We start from the raw sequence: 24356 nt of genomic DNA on the forward strand, positions 1-24356 counted from the left end.
GTTGCTTGTACCAGTTAGAGTTGACCACTGTAAAAAAATAATTAGAAGGACAGGCAGCACGATCACTTCCAGCGTGTGCATTTGAACCTGTACATTGAGTGGGCTGCACACCAGGGCAGCACAAAAGCAAGTCAAAGAGTTGTCCTTTTCTGGCCATGCTAAACCCAAACTGATGATTCTGTCCAAAACACCTGCCAAAATTTATTGAGTAATTGACATAAATTCATAGGGACCACAGCTCAGAATGGCAGCTTTGGGTTGTTTTCAATATTGCTGGATATATTTACATTGATGTAGGGATTATATGTTGTTGGTATCAGTGAATAAGAATGCAGCCTTATTTAGCACAGAGATTGGTCCAGGGATTTGTTTTGATTTCCATAGTGACAGCAATTATTTGATTTATGTCTTTACTTTTCTCTATTCATTTGACCAACAGATGATCAAAATCTGCCTTCCTCATGCAGTTGCTGCTGGGAGAGCTCACAAATGACCCTTCCATTGCCTTTTTACCGCATGCTTCTAATGCCACAGTTGTGAATCTCATTCCTCAGGACAGCAGTCTGTAAAATTGCTGTAAATACTTAGCTGTGTGAGGTTTAATTAATGCCAGAAGCCTTCAATAAACAACAGTTGCAATTTGGACTGTGATGATTTAATGATTCTTGCACTCTGTCTAATGCATGTTCTGTTAAATCTCTGTGTCGAGTGAGTGGCACTGATTTGAATCACATCCCACCAATGTGCACAGAGGCAAAGGAAACCTCAAACCAACTGAAATATTTGAAGTATTTGATAGGCTATGCTCATAAATATCTCCTCTTAGAGACCTAAAGGATGTTAACATTTCAGTAGTAGGTAGGGAAGAAAAACATAACAGAAAGTTAACAAATGCCTTGGATAATTTCAAAAGTTAAGGAAACAGCTTCCCCAAGAAAAATCTCTTCTTAAATGTTTTGGAGAATCATCTGTTAGTAATGCTACAGGATTTTGATAGTGCTGTTACATTGTACTGTATTTGTTTAAGCAGAGAGCTTTCCTTTGGATGAGTAGCGATAGTCCCCGATAAAACCATGAAAAGTTACAAAAAAATAACTTCAACCCTTTCAAAACAGATGTTTTGGACAGACTGAAATTCCGTTTGTGTACCCATGCAGAACCTGGCAGCATTTAAAGTCATGTACACCATAAAAGTGATAAATGTGGTTGTTCTGAAAAGGTTTAAAGGAAGAAGAAAAACCCAAATTATAAACAGTGTTTCCCTTCTTAATTAAATTTAGTAGGCTTGTGCCCATTTACATGTTAGCTTTGTGTGTGTATGTCTGCATAGCTCTGCCAGGTGAATCATGAGCATACCACCTAGAGGTGAGGTTATTGCAGGATATTTCAGTGAAGGCAGAAGGGCAGGAATAATCTGTCTAATCCATATTTTCCTATCCAGGTTCTTAGTTCATGCTAGATTTAGAAAGGTAATGTGCAACCTCCTTGAGACAAATACTTGAAAAATCTGTTTATTTCCTTGTTCAAGGAGTATGATTTTCTAAGTTGAAGTTATTTCTGAAAAACCTGAACATGAGTTTGCAAGCAATTTAATTAGAGACTTGGTCTCATCTCCCTTTTCAGCTAGCAAATATAAAAAAGCAGAACTTAAATGGATTTAAACTTTCTTATTTTTGATGATTGAGTACTTCAAACATTATGGGTCAAAAATTGGTGTGTATAAAATTGCTAAGTTGTTTCATATCTTAAGAGGGACTATTTAGTACTGTTCAATTAGGAAAATGAGAGCACTAAATGAAGAGAATTCCACTGCCAATCTGTGATGTCCATTTAGATAAAAATGCTGTGTAAAAATACTGTGAATCAGTGGTGTGCAAGTTGAATCTTTGAACCCTAATGTGTAACCCTTTGCAGTAATCTTCCAGTTCCATGTTGTACTGAATGCTCCTCTGCTGTGGGCTCTGAGAAGGTAACTTAGCCCAGAAATTCCCAGCCTAAAGTGAGTGTTGAATTTAGTGGCTTAAGGCACTCTGCTTTTCCAGGACATGAGATTCGGGCTGCATTTTTATGCAACACTCCATAACTCTTCATGTGGCTTCACATGACCTTGAAAAATAAATCACTTATTATTTTTCTTCAAATATTTGTGTGATGATAATGTCAATAGTGCTTATGTGTGTGGGGTTTGTTTTATGTTTTGCTTCTGTGTAAGGCTTAGTGTCCCAGCGCCACCATTTCTGAGTTATCAAACTGGGGTAATACTGTCTCCTCATCTGGTCTGTTGGGTGTTTTATATTTTGGGACAGGATTTAATTTGTCTAGGTGGTCCTAGCAGTCGGGGTAGCAGTGATAACCCAACGATATATGGGTTGAAAGAGATACTCTTTTCTGTTAGATGAGCTGCTATAAGCCTTAGTAATACCTTCTGGGACATCTGGGTGCAACCACAACACAAATTAAAACTAACAACAATGCTTATTAAAGGTTCAAGGCTATTTGTAGAGATAATTTCTACATGAACTCCTGTACTTGCTATGTCAGTCTTTTGAAAGGTTATGGCTGCACAGCTGCTTGTGTTTCCTTTCCTTCCAATAACTTTCACAGGTCTTGCTTTTTTTGTTGTTGGGGTGTTAAGACTGGCATCACTTGTTACGGCCATATTATTCACAGAGTGTGACCATATAAATGTTTTATTGCATTGCATTATTCAAAGCGTGCATGGCCATGTCTGGGCCATATGTGAGTATGTGAATTTTATGTGTTGTTTTTTAGTTTGGTTTTTTGGGGATTTTTTTTTTTTTTTGGTTTGTTGTTTTTTTGGTTTTTTGGGGTTTTTTTTGAGGTGTGATCAGTAGAAAAAAGTTCCTCCATTTTTTAGTGACATGTTTACATAGGTGTATATCTAAAAGTAGCCATGGGACCCATAATCAGTAAGGGACTGACAACTTGCTATTCAGATTTACTGAATGCCTGAGTGATAGAAATAAACAATATACAGGTATTGCTTTAAAATATAAATCATAAATTCTAATAGTAATTTAACATTTTGTTGATGCAACAGATAAAACAGTAAATAATTAATCAAAATACATCTATTGTCAAGAAATTCTCCTACTCCAAGAATTGCAATAGGTTTTTTTTTTCCCACATGGAATAAACAGACACCTTCCACCCAGGATGCTTTTGAAAAATAACTTAAAAACTCAGCTATAATTGCAAAATCCTTGTTCTGAAATTCTGAGATGGTCTTGCAGACCTGTAAACGTTTATTTTTAATTTTACAGTGCATACACAAGTGGTAGAGGCAAGTTCTACAGTACAGCACCTTCCAATCAAATAAATGAGTCAGAACACACCATTTTAAAGACTGTTTTCCTGTCTCTGACATTTCTCACCTCAGTGGGCTAGGAGATTCACTTTTTGTGTGTTTTCTCTTTCTGATTTGATAGACTGGGCTCTCAAAGTTTGGAGTCATCTTTTATTGGTAAGGTCATACAGAACTCAGCAAAAGAGAAGAGTTTTTATATTGCAGAACTTGGGGATGAAAAGTTTAAGGCAATACTTGGGATTATGAGGCTTTCAATACTTAAAAGGGTAATAATCCTTTCTGGTTAGGATCTAGTAAACCTTTGCAGGTTTGTAAGGTTAGCTGGCATGTCTGCTGCAGGACTTGTAACTCTGTCAGAGATTTTAAACCTTGATAAATATTGTTGAACTTCAAGGACCTATTATGAAGTGGCTGCATTTTTATAAACTGTCTTTTCTTCATTAGATGTGTTCTGACTTAGCAGTAACTAATTATTGAAGTATTGCAAACTGCTTGGAGACAGGCTTTGTCTTAGCCCTTCTTGATTCATACCTGGATATCATGATCTGACAGAAATCAAAGCAGAAGGTGTGCTGTCCTTCATTGCAGATGCCATATTTACCATATGCATAGAAATTTGCTTTTTGTTTTAAAAAGTCTCATAATGTGAAAACTGAAAAACTATTTTGGTTTGTGTAAGAGTCCTATGTGAAAGCAATGGAATGTTCTTTGAAATTCTGTGTAATTTTGGTGTTTGTTGTTTACAGTGATTTGACAGCACTATAAGCCTCAGTGAAACCTGCATTTGTGCATGCTTGGATGCATTCCCACCAAGTTTTCTCATGTTTTTCTCCTGATCAATGGAATAGTCCCCTTGGGGATGGTCACACCTGTTTGTCACTGTGGTTCCTGAGTAATGCTTCTAAATTTGTTGTGGCTATTTAGCACCTCAGTTCATATTACATTTATGTGTGGACAGCTGAACCAAGTTGTAGCTGTTTTCTCATGCTGTGCTCAAGAGACAGCTGGGCTTTTTGCTGGGCTTCACAAAGTGTTTTCAAGTGTGATGTGACTCAGCTGTACCGCAGCTGATCACTGGAGCTGTGCTGGATATCATATGTTTTCTTCCCAAAGTGAGACTCAAACCAATAGGGACTCAATTTCTATGGAAATAGCTGTCATAAAGTCAATTCTGTAGCTCATTGTAGTCTGTAAATTAGGTAGAATAGATGGTGGAAAGCAGGTTTTTTTCTGCTTGTTATTCCTTTGCTCTCTGCCTAACTGCTGCTGTTGATTAAGTTTAATCCCAAAGCACATCAGAATTAAAAGACTTTGCATTTTTATAAGTCTTCTGAAGAACAGCTTTTTCTCCCCAGATCTGTGGTGAACATAAATTGTTATTCTCAGTGGGGTTAATGCCTGAGTTAAGGGAAGTAATCACATGTAAGTTGTAAATCTGACTGCAGTGTTAGTGGCTCTTGAGGCTGTTCTGGATGTATGCTGAGACAAAACGTTAAAACATCTCTTTTATTTTCATTTTATATTCATTAAAATAATCTGTTCAGACTGGAGCAGACAGAGGTAAAAAGTTAATTTACGATATTTTATATTTTAAACCAGGTAACAATAAAGGCGAAACAGCCATTAGAAAAAAATATTTAATATGCTATCTACTAGGCAAAATATAATCCATGAGGATGAAAGCCACAGCTCTAATGGACAGTAGAGTTTTCCTTTAAAATAGCTGGAGCAGTAAGTTTTGCTCCTTGATTTAATGTGGGGATTTGAAGTAATTGTCAAGCATTTTCTCTTTGGAATTTGCAATTAAACAAAGCACCACAAGTGGTCACCAAGCTGTCACTGGTAGGGAATGGAATAAGAAGACAGTCACAAAAAATAGCTTTGACATGTTTGCAGTCAAAGCTGTGAAAATTGTTTTGATGCTCTCTGGTTCAGAGAAGGAATGTTTTAGAAAACCAATGTCATGTTTCAAGATGTATCAATATCAACTTCTACTGACTCCCTAAATCTAAGTAACTGACTACATTTTTCTGTCTGCCTTTCAGTGGGAAGACTTAAGTTGTTTTCTTTGTCTTACATTTTTTACTTTTTATCTTACATTTCACTTTTCTGTTTCATTTGTAGTATTTTTACTTGCATCAGTTAACAGCTGATAACTGTTATTATTTCTCCTCCTGTTTCAGCACCTTCTGGTGACTTATTACAAACATAGTAAGTATGGAAACCAGGACACTCTTGTACCAGAGAGTTATTCCCCTGTGAAGAAATAGACAGAGACATGATCTTCATTGATCATGGTCTAATGCTTTTCATGTGGTTGTTGAAATACCACAGTCAATAATCTCAATAATTGAAGCAACTGCTATGTTTGAAAAAACGTCCTTCTATGTAGTTTTTCTCTCTCTCTCCCCTCAAAACACACACTGATAGAAAAACACACACAGGTACTTCAGAGAAAGGGGTACAGTGAATGTTCCTGGCAACGTTGCTGTTAAAACAGCCATCAGCTCTTCCTGCCTTTTCACTAATTAGGATGGACCCAGGGAATAAAAGTTTTTCATGCTGTTATCTGAGTCACCTGCAAATGTACTTTTGTGCTGTTTATTTTAATAAGAAGCAATAACAACACACAGAATGGTAAGAAAAGATGCTCATTAATGCTCTCACTTTAGAAAAAGTCACCTAGAAGTACTTTGGCTGATCCTAAAAATATATTTTAAATAAATTACTTGGTCCCTTCTTAGTCTTTAGAAAGGCAAAGGTACCTTGTCTGTTTACCCTTTCCTTTTGTTTTCTTTATCCTTTTAAGAAAAAGGATAAGGAAAGATCTATTTGCAGTCTTTTTACTCTGTAATATCTTAGAGGAGGGAGAGTTGACTCCACTCAGATACATAGAGGAAGGGCAGAAAGCAGGACTGGGTTGCATATGGAAAAAGTCAATAATTATTCAGTTTCACTGGGAAGCCTCTAAAAGAAGGAAATTTTTGTCTTTTATAAAATGGCAAGAAGGTCTCAAGGAAGTTTCAGGACTTGAAAAAACTTCCAAAATTGCTTTAAAATGTTACCTGGTAGTAGTAATCATGCTTAGGAGAAATGCTGTGAGGGTAGTAGAAGGCTGCTGTGTGAATAGATGTCGAGGTAACTCACTTTTTTGTTCTGAATCAATGTTAAAGCGTGCTACCTGGCTTGTAAACATCTTTCATTTTCTATTTTGCCATACTTGAGAAGAAAGAAGAGGGTTTGAGTTTCAAACTTTCTTTTCCAGTACCTGGACATCTAGAATTTTTCAGTTCTTCCCATTTTATTAGTTTGCTCACTAAATGTAAATAAAAAATATTACCATGTTAATGTGGAGTCAGAACTTGGGTATGTTAAAAATGGATCTCACTGCCTATGCATAGTTAAAGGAGTAGCTCCAGGAAAGGAAAGAATATTTGTTATTCCAACCTTTCTAGCTTTCCCAGTTAATTTGTTGCCTTAATAAATATTTAGATTTATTCAGGTTTTTTTTTCCTCTCTGCTTTTTCAAAATATATTTTTTTGAATCCATACAGAAATGTTCCATTTGATCAGATACACAGTTTAATGATGGTATTGCTCCAATTGCTATGTTCCTTGAACACCCAATATCTGTGTTTGTAACTTGAAAATTCATGGAGCTTCTGAGCAGTAAAATGTGGTAAAACAAGATGGTAGATGTAATGCCTGTTTTTTAAACATGTAAATGTGAGCTGGGTAGTGGACAAGTAAATTCAAACCTCAAGAAGACAAACCATTTCTATGAGAACCAGGATTTCCTTTTCTATGAATTCAGTTTTAACTTGGTTGTCACCAAGCAAATTTGTTATCAGCATATTTGTGCTCAAGTGTTTTGTACAACTGAAGAGATCAGTCTGAATTCTTTTTTCGCCCAACCCTTATTTAAAGGGTTAAAATATTGGAGACAATGATCACTGAGGGGTTGACTTCTTTCTGCTGTTTGCTCAATGTAGAGATGTGCATACCTTGCCTTGAATCGAATAATATGAGAACTTGAGAGTCAGTTAACTTGAAATTCAATTTAAATTAATTCTTTTTTATTGTAATACATTCCTGTCCGTAGCATTCAATTATGTTTTGTACATCTGGAGGAATTTGAGTTCAAGGTAAGCATTTTTTACAGATACAAATGAAAAATTAAACTGGATCAGTAAGCAGGAAAACATAAATCAATGCAGTAAAGAACTTTGCATTCTTCTTCCTCTCCTGTGTGCCTTTTCCTGCCTTACCCCACATATTTAGAGTTGTTTCTCCTGGAAACTAAAATAGTATGCTCAAGGGCTTGATGAGAATCAGCAAGCTTAGTGTTAAGTTTCAAATGAAGTATCAGAATCCAGGCTTTTTTTGTGTCGAAGCAGCCAGATATCTTTGCTCAAGCCTGTTCAGAGGCTCCATGCCACACTTCCAAAAATTATTGAGGTACAGAGGAACAAGGATGGGAAAAGCAGAAAGCAATGCAATACCCAAGAAATGCTTAGGATTTGCTAACATGTTTCTGTTGGGGGAGGCAGAAGTCATCTCAGGCTTGTGATCTGTAAGTTGGCATATTCCTTAATGTTTTTAAAAAAGTAAATTATTTTTTTTCTGTTGAAGTGGTGCTGGTATTTGCTGGAGTCCCTGCAGCTGCTCAGTGCTTCCTGCCTGTCTGCCTCAGTGCCATCCTTCTTGTGGGCCCTGCCGTAGCTCAGAGTTGGACTATCTGAGTCCACCCTCTGTTTAAGAGAAAGATAAATTTATAAAATGATACAATAGGAAGGAAATCAACCTCCCAGTGTGAAGAGCACCATAATAAATCTGTTTCTTACCAGCTGTCCATGCATGAGTTTTGAATTTATCTGGATGTTTGGCCGTGCAAAGGCCAGTGAGGAAAAGCAGGACTCACCTGTGCAATGTTATTTTGTTTTACAGGAGAAGGCTCAGTGCTTTCAGAAGGCTTTCACTTCCCAAGCAGATAAATCCACACAGACAGAACTCATAGGCCATGATGTAAGTAGCTGCATCAAACAGTATTTTTTTATCATGTTTGTGGGTGTTCAGACTTCTGTCAGCTGGTTTGCCTCTGCTGTTGTTGTGTCCATGCATGGATTTGATGATTCTAAAGTACCTTCAGAAACATGAGAAGATAATTACAACTGCCTGCCAGCACACCAATGCCCTGTTAATTTTAGGCTTTATGAAGAGCTGAGAATTTGCATAAATGAATGTGGATGGTATGTATTAGTGCTTTGTTTTGGTTTTTTTCATTATTTGTTTGCACACTTACTGACAGTTAATGAGGTTATTATGTTTGGAATTGTCATATGCTGTCTAAACAAGATCTGAAATTTGAAAGATAATGGAATAAGTACAGTTTTGCCAAGTGATGTTAAAATTCTGTTTCCTAAAGAGCATCTGCCAGAATTTCTCCTAGAATGTGTATTGATAATATGTTTCCTCATGCAAGAACACAGTCAGTGAAGATTCCTTAACTGTAGAAATATTATTTCCCCAGTTCTTCTAACTGGAAATATTCTGTCTGTGTGTGGCATTGCTTGAATACATGTAAGAGATTCTCACATGAGCCTCTTAAATAATCTTTGTGGAACATTTAGCACAGTTCCATTCTGGGACTTGTGCAAAGTCTAACAATAATTCTTCAAAAACTCTTCTGCAAAATAGTGCTGTGGTTGTGCATTGGTATAGATCAACATGCTGATTCAAGTTTATGGAAAGACCTCTGGAATTAAAGCAGGCTTTGAAATCTTCCTTTTAGTTCTGTGTCAGTGGAGCACTAAAGTTTTGTCTTCTGGGAGTAGAAGCAGCAAAATTTCACGCTTTAATACAAAAAGTTTTATTTGCACTAACTTCTTTTTTGTGGATTTCCAAACATGAACCCTTATGTTCCACTGTGTCTGTGAAGTTCTTTCTGGTGGAATTTACTGAAATTCTGAGGTGTGTATATGTTACTTTACTGCTGAAAAATCCAGAATATTCAAAAACATTTTAAAACATTTTTCTATATTGCAATACAAAATCCACTTCTTCTTTGACCAATTATCCTTCACAATACTTTCTTATGCATTAGATGTCAAATAAAATTCTTCCACTGAAAATAGGAACAGAAAATATGTAAAGTTTGGGGGATTTTTGGTGTTATATTGTTTATTTTTGGGTTTTGTTGTTTGCTTGGTGTTTTTTAAGCAGATGTGATTTATGCTTTTTGTTGTTTTTTCCCAAATCAAATATGTAGTACTCATGCTGTTAGCAGATTATATCTTGTTTCCCTTTTTCCAGTCTGTGTTCCCTTGGAGTTTGGTGGGGAGTAAAAAATAACATTAGAACTTCCTCTCCCAAACAAGTTCAATTTTCTGGCTGAGGTTTGAGTGTTAAATGTCATAATAACAACAATAAGTTAAATAAATCTTTTTCTTTAGCATCATTCTCTTCAATTAGTGGAACATATTTTTCAGCCTTCCCTGGTAAAATTCCTACCTTGTCACAGTTTCAGTAATGTTTTATCTCATACAGTCTGTTGCAATGCAGGAATAAAAGGAAATGTTGAATGTTTTTCTATGGAACAACACTTCACCTGTATTTATGTGGTACAGAGTTCCTGTGAAAATTCCATTGCAAGGGTTGATAGCAGAGAAATTTGAATGAATTTACAGGAATAACACAAGCCTGCTATGATCACAATTAGGGGGACTCAGTGAGAAGGAATGTGCAAATAAATATTATTAACACTTTTGGTAATACTGTTTAAACTTCTTGCTCTTTTATTTATCAGATTGTGCAGCTTTTCTCTGAAAGATAGCTTTTAATGATTAGTTCAGCTGTGTTTCTGTTGAATCCAAGGGGCAATTACATTTTCTTTCTTTGCTTTTGCATGAAATTTTAAAGAACAAGTTGTAACTGTTGCAAGTAGTATCTGTACCTCATTTTATTCAGGATGTCAGTAAGTGTGTACAACTACAAGAATCTTGTGCTAATATGAAATTCGATGAAATAGAAAAATACAAAACAGAGAATACAAGATATATTTTTCACCCCATTAGTTACACATTCTGAGAATAGTGTACATTGAATACTTCAGATCTGGTTTAAGAGGTAAGCAGAAAATTTAACTTCATTTCATCATTACAAATTTGCTGCTTTAATTTAAAAGAACAAACAACAACGAAACGTCCTCACATTTTTATTTTTCCTTAATTCAAATTTAGAAGATAATAGCAGTTTTATAAAAGTGCTACCAGGAATTTGCATAGCATTATTTCATGAATGTAGTTCAAATATTGATATATTGATATACAGTACACAGTGCAATAATTCAGGAATGATTAAGACAATGCCTCTATGAGTGGTTGGGTTTATATTCTCATACATTCTTTTGTTCCACTGTGTAATCTTAAGTTACCTGTTTTGCAGTTGAAAAAACTGAGACAGGTTAGTCCCCAAAATAACTGAGACAGGTTAGTCCCCTGCTTTGTTTTTTTGGTTTTTTTTTTGCTTGCTTCTGGACATCCTCCAGTAGTGAGACAGTTCTTTAGCCTTGGAGTTCATTTAGATGTGTCATTAAAAGTAAATGGAAGTTCTGACTTTGACTCAGATGAGGAATTAATCCTTTTGTCCGTAGGGTGTACAGTAATAAAAAAAAGCTGGAGGCGAGTCTATATTTAGGAAGGAATGGGTGAAGAAGGAGGAAATTAAGTGTTTCACAGAGAGGAAATGTTCTTGTTTTTGTGTACTGCTCTGAAAAGGCATAAACAGTATTGAATGAGTGTTTTGGGTAAGTGTGTGAGCAGCTACCAGAATGCAAGTTGTTAAAATGTATTTTATTTTAGTGGCTATAAAATAATTACAGTCAGAATTTGACTGTAAAGATGGTCAGTAAAGTTTGGATGATGCAATGTCCTGCAATAGCTTTGAATTGTTGGATAATATTTCTGATAGAGCTCTGATTTTTTTCCTCATACAGCACACAGAGATTTTTCAGCGGAACTTGCTTTAGAATACTGTTTAGTAAACAAGTAGAAGATAAAGTCTGTAGCAGTAAAGATAATGTTTCTCATTAAGAACTGTTTGAACTGGAGAGCAAACTGCTTAATGTCTTTTCTGTATTAAAACAGTCTAATGCAAAATTTAATTACGGAATTAAAACATAAAGTTTAAAGTAATTTCTGATAAGGACAAGAGAGGGTCCTCCATGATGAGAAATGCTACAGTGTCCTTAATTGAATAACATGACAACTTTGCTATTTGAGGAATTTGAAAGTAAAATATCAACACAACTATTGTATGTATACCAGGGAAGACATTGGAAGGCACTCAGGGTTTCTTTAAAGGCTAGTTGCTTTCTAGTGCAGCATGTCAAGGAATCCTCATCTAAGACCTAAATTTATTTGGTTTTTTTTTTAATATGTTTACTTAGAATTTGTTTTTTAATATGTTTACTTAGAATTATTTAAAACATGTTGGGAGTCTTGCAGAAAGAGCCATGTGCACAGCAGATTGATGTCGAGGCTGCTAAATAATAAATTATTAATGTGTCTTCAATAATCAATGCCAGTTTAAGCTCCTTCACCTTCCTGTGCTTGCAGAGTTTTCTTTTATTGAGAGATCAAGGAAAAATTTCTTTCATGTTGGTCAGGTAGCTAAATGGACTGGAAGAGAAATAGATGCAGTTGTCTAGCACTGGGACTGATTGCAAGTTCATGTGGTGGAATACAAATCTAATAATGGCTGCCAGCAAAATAGGAAGTCCAAAGTATCCTGCAGGTATCACACAAGCACTCTGCAGCATGAGCCACTGCTAATGAGCTTTCATTAAAATGTGTCTCAAAACAGAATCAAACAATCACAGGACAATTCTTATTTCTGTCACCAAGGGAAGTACAACTCAGCACCACTTTGTCAGTCTTTATCAGCCTTTGGATTAAAAGAGTTTTACTTATTTTTACTCTTCACAAAGTAGAAACTCCTAAGAGCTGACATGATTTCTGCAATGCCTTTTCTGTGTTTGCCTTCTGCTGATCTTATGTGTTTCATATCTGAGAACTGCTATTCTGTTTGTTCTTTGTCTTTCATACTGAGATTGAAACTGATATAAACAGGCTTTGGACTGGTCCTAAACTCATTCCCCATTTAATGAGCATTCTTTTCAGTGTAGTGGTACTTAGATTTTGTATGATGCTTCTGATGTCTCAGATAACAAACTTGTGTACTGCTGCTGTCAATCTGCTGCAGTTTGGTTTGCACAGCTACAGACAAAAATTACCTTTCTTTGGTGCTCACCAGCACTGTGTTAACAGCAGTGCTGTGGGACAGATTAGAAGGCACTGACTTTTATCACCTGTACCATCATGCAATATTGAAATCCATGCTGATACATACTTAAGGGTGTTTGTTTTGCAGCTTGCTGTGCATTACCTTGGACAGCATGCCTCCCTTAACCTCTCAAAACCTGGGCACTGCCTTCACTGCCTCTGTGATTGGTTGGGAAGAAGTGGAAGACAGGGAGGAGGGTGCTTTAGCTGCAGCTCCTGTTCCTCCCCAGCAGCCAGCCAGCCAGCAGAGGTTATGGATACTGTGAAGGGACTGTGTTGCATGGTCCTCTCTCCTTCAGGAAGGCAGGGAACAGAATACTGTAGTTGAACTTCCTGAACTTTCCAGTCTAATCTAAATATTCTCCTGCCCTAAGTATTTGTATAGTTTGAAGCCTGAAGGGAGTTGTGTTTTGCCACCAAAACTGGAAAATATATCCTACTTCTGCCTCTGCTCCTTCCCTTGGAGAGTGATGTCCATCTGCTGTTGTATTTTACTGCTAGGTTATTTTTCTCCATATTTTTATTTAGTCTCTGAGTTTGTAGGCTCATGTATACAGGGAAATGATATAAACTTGTGCATAATATACCTTTCCCTAATGCAAAATTACTTTTTTGTTTAAAAAAAAACTTTAGAAATCAAACCAGCCGTTAACCGTTTCAGTATTTGCTTTGATTGTATGTCTGTGTACCTATCAATATCTGGATAACCATGTTGTTATTGATATGCTACATCCTTTCCTACAACTTCCTTTAGCATTCATTTTCTCTCCTTCTCATGTCCAATTTCCATTTTTACTATACAACTTCAAAATATAATTTCAAAATCTATGTTTTCTGGGGTGTGTTATGTGTGCAAATTATCAAGCTTTTATGGTGGTCAACTAGGATGATACTTCATTTGATTTTAATGATTGCCTTCCACCAACACTTGCATTACATCACCATCAAACCTCTATGTACTTGGTGTTTGAATTCCATTTAACCACCAAGTCATGAACAGGAATGAATTGTTGCACCTGCTTGTGGCAGGGAAAAGCAGTTCAAGTTACTGGTGCTGAATTTGCTGGAGGATAAGTGCTTGTGCTGAGGGTTTGGTGTTTGTGATGCTGTGTGAAAAGGGAGAACAGGCTTTCACAGAAAATTCAGTAGTAAATGGGTTCTGGAACAGAAATTGAGGTGTACCATATGAAAAAGACACTTTCATTCTGTGGCTGATTATCAGCAGGGTATTCTGTATTTAATTTTTTGCTACCTTCAGGAGTGAGGAACAATTAAATTTTCATTCTGCTGTGATGCTGAATTGATGTGAATGATCTTCAGGTTTGATTTGTGGCATACAAGCGGGCTTCTGGATGCTTGTATAGATAAGTTCTGTGCTGTTTAAGTATTTGTAGTAATATGATGATGATATTATAACTGAGTTTCTTCACAGACCCAAAATTATTATAGTACTTTTACTATATTAATTATAGTTTTTAAAAGTATGTAAAGTACAACTTTTAAAAACACTGTTTTCCAGTAATGTAATTTTCAATAACAGTGCAATGTTTTTATTGCCTTTTAAGTTTTAAATCTTTCTATTTATTCTGCATTTTTCTGTCATAGCCTTCTGTCTTTGTATCTGCAGTTATGCTACTCCTATCTTGCTTTGAAAGTACAATAAAATATGAGGTACTTTGAAGTATTGACTGAACTTACTAATTTTGCTTAGATGTGTCGAGGTGGGGGAGAGGAATAGGGGGAGAAGCAAAGGAAGCTGTTCAGATATTCCTAGTTTTTCATCCTAGAAGTTCTGTTGGGTTCAGACAGAAGTCTTCCACTTTTTTCTGTTTTAGCTCTATTACTATCACCTCTTTAGACTTGTCCAGAAGTTTGCTTTTTCACTTAAATTTATCCATCTAGACTTCTTGTCTCATTTCTTACTTTAATTTTTATGCTGTACTTTCTTTCGTGCTGTACTAAGTATGAATTAGCAAAATTTATTTGCAGTAGTGTATTTGCAGTAGGTTCTAGTTGCATTCTTTCTATTATAAAGAAAGCAGTTCAGGACTACTCTCAGTCAGAACTAAGCGAGCAGCTATCCCTACAATTATTAGTATATTCTTACTACATCCACTGTGACCTGTTACATTAAGGATAGAAAGCAGTAGGACACTGACAAACAGGATATTTGAATAGATTTATTTTACAGCTATCCACCAGATTATACCTTGCTGAATCTGTTGTTGAATACGAGCAGTGTCTTATTTGTAAGGGCAGAAAATAGCAGCACTAAACCTTTTAGATATTGTTCAAAAGAATGAAATGGGAATTTAGTTAAATAAACTCAATAACAATCAAGAATTCTAAAAAATGGCAGCATTTTACAATAGGTGTTGAGTATATTTTCTGAAAAAAGAGAAAAATTTGATTTCACCTTGAAGAAAAGATCAACAACCAAAATGAGGCATGGATAACCACTGCATTATAAGGTGTGTATATGGGTTTTGCTACATTAGTACACTTAGGGTGAGTGCTTTTTATTACAGACTGATCTACTCACACAGTTTTATTGTAATGTGGAAATGTTTTAGCATTGTGTGCATGTTGCATGTAGATTTCCTCTGTTAGGATAGTTCAGTCTGGTGACCTTATTCCAGTATAAACACAGCATTTGTTGTACATAAGGGTTTTCTGACTGGAACAGTGTCATTCACAAGCTGATCAGTCATATTCCTGTTTTTCTCCACATTGTCACTTAAATCATTGTAGTATTGATCATTAGTGTGAAAGAAGCTTTATTATTACCTGCTGCCTGCATGACTGCATACAGCAGATACAGTAATTCTTCATTTACTTTGTGTTGCCATCAAACCATGCATCACTAAGATTTCATTTCATTTCTTTTTTCTTTTCTTTCTTTTTTGTTTGTTTGTTTTGTTTGTTTTTAAAGGCCCTGTGGAACTCTCCATGTTCTGAAGGCTTAGTTTACAAACCTATCAGCATCTCATTGGTTCCATCATTAATAAATTAAAAAGAAACATCTGGACACTCTGCACTTACGGATATAATTAAATACTGCTGTATCTGAAATGAGCTGCAAGTTACCATTGCTGGCAAAATTCTACTACTTAAGATAATATTTATATTATGAACGGTCAAACATCACTTTTTTTGGCAGTATCTGCATTATTAAGTGTATCTATGAATAAATTATTGGTAAGCTATGACAAAGTTATTATTTGAAATAAAAGTTATTCTTACCATTTTGTGCACTTAGTCATCCATTGGTGATTCACTGCAAGTAAGAAAATGTAAGAAAATCCTTCAGTCATGCTTGTCTCTGGAGATTGAAAAAATATGTCTTCAAGATCTGGAAACCTGAGGAAACCATTATTTTTTAAAACCTATATTTTTCCTTTTTCAGTAATAACACTATTGCACTGGCTGTGAATACAGGGTCAAGACCTTTCAATATGTGGTCTCTCTGATAAATGTTCATAATGATGTACATAATTCTTGCGTGGGATTCAAGAATCATTTCTGCAGGGTATTGGGTAAGCTTTTAGAAGGCCAGAATTTACCCAGCTTTGTCCCAAGAAACAGAAGAGCTGATCCTAAAAAATCCACTGATTTTTTAATCCATTAGAATCATAGCTTTACTGTACTTTCTATCTGATTTTTCATGTGGCTTCTAAAGATGTTGCTAAGAGGGCAGTCAATGGGGGCAAAGTAAGCATTGTGTTTTCTGGATGTGACTGTGCTGCCTGAGTGGATGGTGGTTGTTGTCCAGAGGGTTGGGGTAGGGTGGATGTGGAAGGGCAATTCCAAGTTTAGGGCTTTATTAAGCAAGAAACCAGTGAAATTCGCCACTGTCAGTCGTTCTGTGTAACCTTATCCAAGAAGGACTTCATTCACCAGGATGTGCCCTACACCCACCATTACCAGGTAAGATGAGAAGGTGGTTGTGCCAGCAGTATTCTTTACCCTTTTCTGCTAATATATCTTCTTACTAACAAGAAGCAATGCTTGAATCTTTTTACTGCCCCATTTCAGTCTGGCCTCACATTATATAATACGAACAGTCCCTCAGCTGGAGCAACATTTAGCACCTTTAACTTTAAACAGAGGACAAACTGCATTCATTCAATAATAATATCTTACCAGTTATTCCTAAATGGAGCAGAACTGAAAACAAAAGTATTCAGCTAAGTATTCATGCCAATCTTGAAAGCGAATGAACCTACTTCACAGGGGATGTTGCATTATGTTGGCTGATTCTGTACCAATTAACATGATGATGTTTCTTAGTCTCACATTGTCTTTTCTTTGATCCTAACAGTTATCCTTCAGAATCCTCTCCTGCCCTTTTGGTCAGACTGCCTGGCATTTCTTTGTGTGTATAATTGCATAGTTCATAATGTATTTGTTGGAATTATCTTGTAAAAGCAATTAAGTAGCTAATTCATAATTGAAAGAAATGACAGAAGCAAGCATGTGCATATTATCCTTTTGAACTTCACTTTCCTTGTTGAACTTCACCTGTTACGATTCTTCCTTCTTTCCTTGAACAAAAATCCTTTTTGTAATTGTTGATAAACATAGAAATGCTTACCTCTTGCTTCTGTCTTTCATCCCTCTCTTTATTATGATAATATTTTTAGTCTTTGTCAGATACTGCTCTTTGGAAGAGGATAGAGATAACATTTTTCACTGAGTTTTTGGCACAGAGATCTGTATTTCACTTAGAGAAATATATATATGGATAATGAAGAGGGTTGTGAAAAATTGTGTAAGTTATTGAAAGAAGAATAGTGGAATTAAAAATATGTTTTCAGGATTCCAAGGAAAAGGAAATAAGTTTCACTTTCTAAATAAAGAAGCTTTTTTGTGTGTTCCTCCAAAATCTGTGAAAGGATGCTTCAAAATACTCCAAGAGCTAGCTTATTTCCATATATGTTGCATTGTAGAAATGTTGCAAACAGATGTCATTTCAGTGCAAAACTCAACCCAGCCCTTTGGCTTTTGGGTTGGAGTTGGGTTTTTAACTTCCCCGTGAAATTACCCATAACTTCCAATACCTTTTTTTCATAATTTCTTTGGTTTATTTTCATTTCTCTATAACTTTACAAAGTAGTATGAAACCAATAAAAATTACTCAGTTTGCTATTTTGCTCACCTGGCATTGGAATGATCTGGAAAAAAACATGACTGACTATTCAGGCTTCAAGGATACACAATCAATACTTTGTATGCAAAGGCAAGAACTTAATGCTAGTTTAATTAAAGTCTTAACAGTCTGATGAAAGATTTTTTTAAATTACTATTGCAGTAGAGAGTGATGCAGCACATCTAGTTCAAACAATCCAAAATTAAAAATATATAGTGTTCTTCATACCTATCTCTTTCTTTGGTGTATTTTACAGCTCACTCTTGCACAGCCTTTTCTGATCTCAGATCACAAAAGGTCAGTGGCTTCTGGTCTGTTGTGGGAGCATTGCAGTAAATCTGCTATTACAACTGCTTGTAGGAGTCCTATAGTAACGTTCATTTCCTTCTCCTCATTCCGGAATCCAGTTGGGATCTGTCTTGTATGTTTGTTAACATGTTGTACACCTTCCTCTTACCATGGCTTCCAAGTGCATGTGACATCTCTGTTACCCTTACAACTGGTTTTACCACACTGCAAAGATTTCTTTCCTTTGATGGTGAGTAACTTCATAGCCATGGAAGCTCTGGTGGCATGCAATGCCTGTAATTAGTTGGACTGTTTGTTATTGGAAGATCATTGACAGAGTAAGTGCTTGCTACTGGTATCTCTAAGATACAAACTTCTAGCTGACAAAGCCACCCTTGCTCTCCTCCCCACCACCAAAACCTATTGCCAGGTAAATCCTATAAAAGGTGTTACATCACATTGCTATAGAAAACTGAACGGCTGGTGCAAAAAGGGTGATAGTGTCCTGGTCATTTGGTAACTGCCCTTTGGAGCTTAAGTTAGCTATCCTGTAAATATTCAAAAATAAAGTATTCTGTAAATATCCGAGTAAGCCAGGCAAAAACAAATTATGCCTGTGTCATTGGCTTGATCCAAAGGCTGTGTCTTGTTCCAAGCAATGGTAACACTGTGTTAACAGAGATAGAACACTAAAACACTATTGGCAAAATACTTTGTTCTCATTCTGAGCATTGGCATTTAACAGATGCAGAGGTTTGTTACTTTAACCAGCACACAGTGTTTTTCTCCATTTGATGCTTTTCAAGTGGTACCAGCTAACCTGAGTTTGCTTTCTGCGCTTTCCTCCAGGGATTCTGAATGTGCGAGTGCAAGGCTGTTTTGTACAGCCTTGCAGGAGGGGGAAAAGTAGAAGTTGAGTGAATGGACTTAAAAGTAACAGAGGTGCAAAAATGTTACACCTATAGCAAATATTCTGTAATACATGTTGAAAGGCTGAGAAGGAACAAGAGTGATTTTTAACAGGTATGAGCAGTCAAAGGCAGACAAGTCTCAAAAACCCCAGGGTACTATAGAGAGGCAGAAGGGTTACATCCAGCTTGAATTGAAGGCAGATATTTTTATCAGATAATGGTTTTGGAGTTTTTTTGTTTATCTTCTGAAGTTGTTTCAATCTGAAAACACAGAGAATATTGGGAATACTGGCATAGGAATTATTCTGTTGTAATTCAATATTTGGGGCAATAAAGAATTCCTGTAGCTTATCATGTTTATGAAAGGCATTTTAAATAATTTTTAGCATGATCATTGAGACTTTTAGTGGTCATAGGTATTGCATGCGTGGTGAAAGAGCTGGACATATCATTGGTTTTGAGTAGATAGGAAAGCTACTCAGTGGCTTATCTTCTGAAACTGAGTTTACCCAGTTTTAACTAGTGGGTTTTAGGTATATTTATACTATTTGGTCACTTCACTAGTTTAAACTGCTCAGTATGCTCTAGAGTTTTAGATAAAACTTAGGGTATAAAGCCAGTATATAGTACCTTTTACTAAAGAAACAGTGCCATTTCTATCATTTATCTATTTCTATTTCTTCCTCAATAGAAGTGCAGTGGGAGCTATATCCAGGCTGTGTACTTGGCCTCCATTTCAAAACAGTGCTCTCTTAGTATTCATTTATTCATTTTTAGTAATGAAAACTTCTACTTCCTAAGAGTCAACAGAATATTAACATTAATGATAAAACAGCAAGAAGGAACATGAAGGGAAAGGATTATAAATGAGATTTGGGAAGTAGTAATGTTTCTTTTGTATTGTACAAAAAAGCATTAAAATGAAAGTAGAATCTACTGGATACCAGCAATAAAAGGAAAAAAAGTTCTGTTTGGTTGCTAGCAAATGCATTACAAAAAAACCTTGCAAAGATATATTTTTGTGTGTGCACCTATTAAATCATGCTGGAGTTGAAAGTGCATGAAGTAGATACCATATTAGAACTTTATATCCAGAACCAGCTTCATTACTTTCAAGGAGAATTTAATTTGTCTAAAGACACCAAGGAAAAGCTTGGTGGTGCTGTTAATGATAAGTTTAATGATGAAGTTAAGTGGTAGTTTTGGATTTGATACTATGTGTAATGGTGCATGCATGATATTGAATATTTGGAGAGAAGTGCCAACACCTGCACTGACATATTACATTTTAAGCAAAGAATGAGGAAAACACAACTGCATGAAAGAGGTGATGGAGACAGTAGGATCTTCATGTCTCAAACACATAAAACAATTTTAAGTGCACACATCTAAGACACAAGCTTCCCAATGTGCAAGTATTAAAAAGCGTCCATGTAAATATAACTTTGTGTATGTGTGTATGTCTATTATTTCATTTTCAGTCTTGAAATTATTTAAGAGAAAAAAAATAATGCAAAGACAAATCTACTATAAGAGTCCTGTTGTGTTATGAATAAATTCTGCCAAGAACCCCTAAGAAATTGTCGTATTTCAGATATTACAGAAACAAAGACAACATGGAAGAAGCAAAATTTCACTGGTTAGAGGTAAAATTTGCAAATGGACCAGTTCAGTGATTCTGTTAGGCTTCAATGAAGTCACCTTTTGAGATTCTGTATGTTTTGCAGCATCCAGATAGCCCAAAAAACACTCAAGTAATTGAACAGAAATTTAACATGAACAATAATCATGGGACTAATGATGAACAGTTAGCTTTTCAGACATTTTCATGCATCTGCTCATACTCCCACCATCACAAGTTTCTTTGAAGGCTTGTAGAACTGTCCTCTGACATTGGTTCATATATATCTGTATATACATACATACATACACATAAACACACACACACACACATATGTATAGCAAAATAAATCCAGGAATTTTAAATCATTCTGATACCTGGACAGAAGTGAGCCCATTTTTTTCTGTGTCAGAAGCTTGCTGAATTGCAAATCTAAATATAAGATTAGCTGAAGCCATGAGTAACGTTACTTATGGGACTCTGGATATTATGAGAGCATTTCAGTGAACTCAAGGCAGGGCTAAGAAGTTGTGTCATTTGTGCTTTCCTGGTTTTAATTGGGGTCTGGGACTGAGTGGCTTACTGTGAGATGCTCCAGTGTGGGCTCTCCATGGGCTGCAGTTCCTTCAGGGTATATGCATCTGCTCCAGTCCAGTTCTCTCCAGAGGCCACCGTGTGTATGTTTTCTTCAGTCCTTGGAACACTTTCTCTTCCTTCTTCACTGATTTGGAGGTTCACAGTGCTTTTTTCCTCACCTTTTTTCCTTCACTTGTCTGCATCCTGGTGTTTGTTCTTGCTCTTCAATACATTTTCAGAGAGGCGACACCAACTTTAGTGATGTTCACTGTGCCCTGTGTGTGGGTTCATGGAGTTACAGATCTGGTAACGTATGAGAGATGAGTACTATAAAGTGGCTGATTGGAGCTGTGAGTTTAGATCCATAACAAACTCAGGAACAAATGGAACTGCAAACCTTGTGTTTGGAAATACTGTGGTGTTGGTGATGACTGCTGTGCATACATCCATTGACTTCCATTGGTGCTCCAGGCCAAGAGACCTCTTTTTTCCCTGCAGGAGCTGGGCATTGCATCACTTTAGGTGGAAGGGAAGAAATTAGTTGGTTGATTCCATTCCTAAAGACCAGGTTTTTCTGTTTTCCTTTCTCTTGTTTCCATGTCTGCAAATTTCTCTTGCTGTTGGAAATATTTGCAAACCCTGTTAGTGGTAAGGCTTTTGTTCTGGCTCATTATTTTCCCCTGCTGTTGCTCCTTTGCTCATTTCATTTTATCTTGCTTGTATTGTTTTTATTCTCTCTCCACATTACAGTCCCATTTGGCTCATCCTCTCCTTTCTTCTCTATAAAACATGATTTTTATCACCCATAAAGCATGCTTCTAAAACTTCAACAATACTAAAAACCGGAAAGTCACACTTTTCCTTCTAAATGCTGTTTTGCCTCAGTCTTTTTCTTATTTTTAGGCAGAAGGAAAGAGAAGAAGACATTTAAGGCAAAATTACCCATACAGGATAATTCTCAGGGACTAGGAAGTGATACCTTTTCTGTAGTTCTTAATGCTGGTTGCTATGTTCAAAATCTATGAAAAGAAAATAATGCCATTTTCAATTCATGGCAGGTGAAGGTACTTTTATTTATCTTTCTAAGTGCCTAGAAGATTATATTGGTTTATTCTATCTTGTACCAAAAAAAGAAATTCCTGTAAAACTTGTTTATCCACCATTTGGTTTTCTTGAACTATTTGTAACACACTCTGAAAGGAATATCAAGGAAGTTGTACTGTGTGCTGCCAGATTGGATTGCATAGACAACAACCATTTTTAGCTGACCATGCAGATTTAAAATGCTTTTAGATTCTTTTTGGGATCTGCAGGAAGCTTTTTAGACTCCCAAAAGGCTTATTTTACATTAGTACCCATAATGTATTGGATTTTTAGCAGGTCACGCTACTGTTCTGGCTAAACTCAGCATGATTTCTTCATATTGGGTCATGTCACACGTTTGTGGAAGGTCCTAGGACAGTAAATTGGAGGATGGAAAGGGAGGTAGAACATGAGCTATTCCCCATCCATATTGCTGGCCTGGACTTCAGAAAAGATCTCACAGTTCTTGTTGCACAACAAGAAGATTGCTTCAAATCTTGACGCTCTTTAAAAGTCTGGATGAGTTACTTAATGTTACAGTGTAAAGATGGGCATATTTAATATCTTTACAGCATTGGGCAGGTTTCCTTCCAAAGATACTCATTTCTGCTTCATTTCTATCCTGCACTGTTCCAGCTGTTGCTCCTCTTGCCCTTTGGTTGTAAAGACTGAATATAGTATGCTCCTTTACTTTTGATAACATTAATTAATCTGTGATTAGTACAAGTATTTCTCCAAAAGCATTTAAAAACATGCTAAAAGACTTGGGGCCATGTGTTCATAAAATATTCATCTTGTTCTTGTATTAATTTGAGCAGATTATTGCAAGACCAAATAAAAATCTCATTAAATCCACCTGGCACATCATATCTACTCAGGATTTTGCATGGCAAAAATTTCACCTCCTTTTCACAGGAGCCCTTTTAAAGGCCAGGCTATAGAACTGTTCTGTTGTCCAGGTCATTCTTGCCCAGGGGAAACCTGCTGCTGCTTCAGACTTTCTTAGCCATCAAACTGAGAACACTACAAAAATATTTACAGCTCAATACCTGTAGCCAGAGGAAGTTCTGTTTGGATTCAATGACAAGGAAAAGTGAACAGCCTGAGCCAACTTCCTTGTTCAATTTGAGATGCCAGAACATTATATTGAACTACCCTGAGGCTTTAGGCTGAGTAGTTCAGAATGTCTTCTGCACATTTTCTTAGTTATTTGGGGTTTCTTTTGCACATAGTAAGATTTTTTTCCGCCTTTTTTTTTTTTTATAAACCTCATTAAATATAACCCCAACAGTAATGTGAAATGTTATTCTCTAACCCTTATTTGGATACATTTGTTCCTCTCTGTGTGTCTGTGTGTATAAGAGCTGATGTTGATATTTCAAATAGATAGCAGGGAAACCTCCCACAGTGCATGACATTTTTTCCCTCTTACACCTCTCCCAAGACTGAAGTCCAGGTCCGTTCTCACAGGTTAAGAAAAGCATTGTTTCTGAAAACGGTCTGCTGCCTACAGGAAACTATTTTCTTTTGGAAGGTGCAAGTGTGGGAGGCACTGGGGAGGGAATCAGGGATGAAAACTCTATGGTATATTTCATAGTGTTCAATTTTTTTAAATTTTTTTCTATCTTTCTCTGAAATGTTATCTGGAAATTTCCAGTGCTTTCACTGCCTAGTCTGTTAAGCTTGCCTCCTTGACCCATTACAATTCTCTAATTACCTAGTCTCTGTTCCTCCCTGTATTTTTCTTTCTCCTTTTCCTTTGAGTCTTTTTCTTTTTCAGCATTTTGGTTTCCATGCTACTCTTGTGCTCATTTGTGAACAGTCGTCTTCCCCATCTGCAGTTCTCATTCTTGCTCAGCATTTTTCCTTGAAATATGTCTTTTTTATTTTCTTTGGAGTCATATTGTGAGTGCAGAACCAATAACTTAAAGTCTTGAAATGCAAGTTTATATGGAGGTACCAATGAAGCCAAGAGGGAAAGTTTTTGACTGTAGAATAAAATTTCCAATTGGAAAAAGTTACTGCATAATTTTCACTAACACTTTTTTGCCTTACTCAG

The 24356-nt window shown here is 36.2% G+C and overlaps 1 protein-coding gene across 6 annotated transcripts in view; it reads left to right on the forward strand.

The window, feature by feature from the left end:
- CCSER1 (coiled-coil serine rich protein 1) overlaps positions 1–24356 on the forward strand; it is a 612090-nt gene that overhangs the window by 368018 nt on the left and 219716 nt on the right. For 4 of the 6 annotated variants that reach the window (XM_050973794.1, XM_050973791.1, XM_050973790.1 and 1 more), the window contains one exon: positions 8276–8353. In XM_050973794.1, the coding sequence (XP_050829751.1) occupies positions 8276–8353 (78 nt within the window). Of the gene's footprint in view, positions 1–8275; positions 8354–15601; positions 15880–24356 lie in introns of those variants that run through there. The other 2 variants (XM_050973795.1, XM_050973796.1) reach the window with 1 other exon arrangement.

Source organism: Serinus canaria, chromosome 4 (assembly GCF_022539315.1).
Source record: "Serinus canaria isolate serCan28SL12 chromosome 4, serCan2020, whole genome shotgun sequence".
NCBI classification, from domain to species: domain Eukaryota; kingdom Metazoa; phylum Chordata; class Aves; order Passeriformes; family Fringillidae; genus Serinus; species Serinus canaria.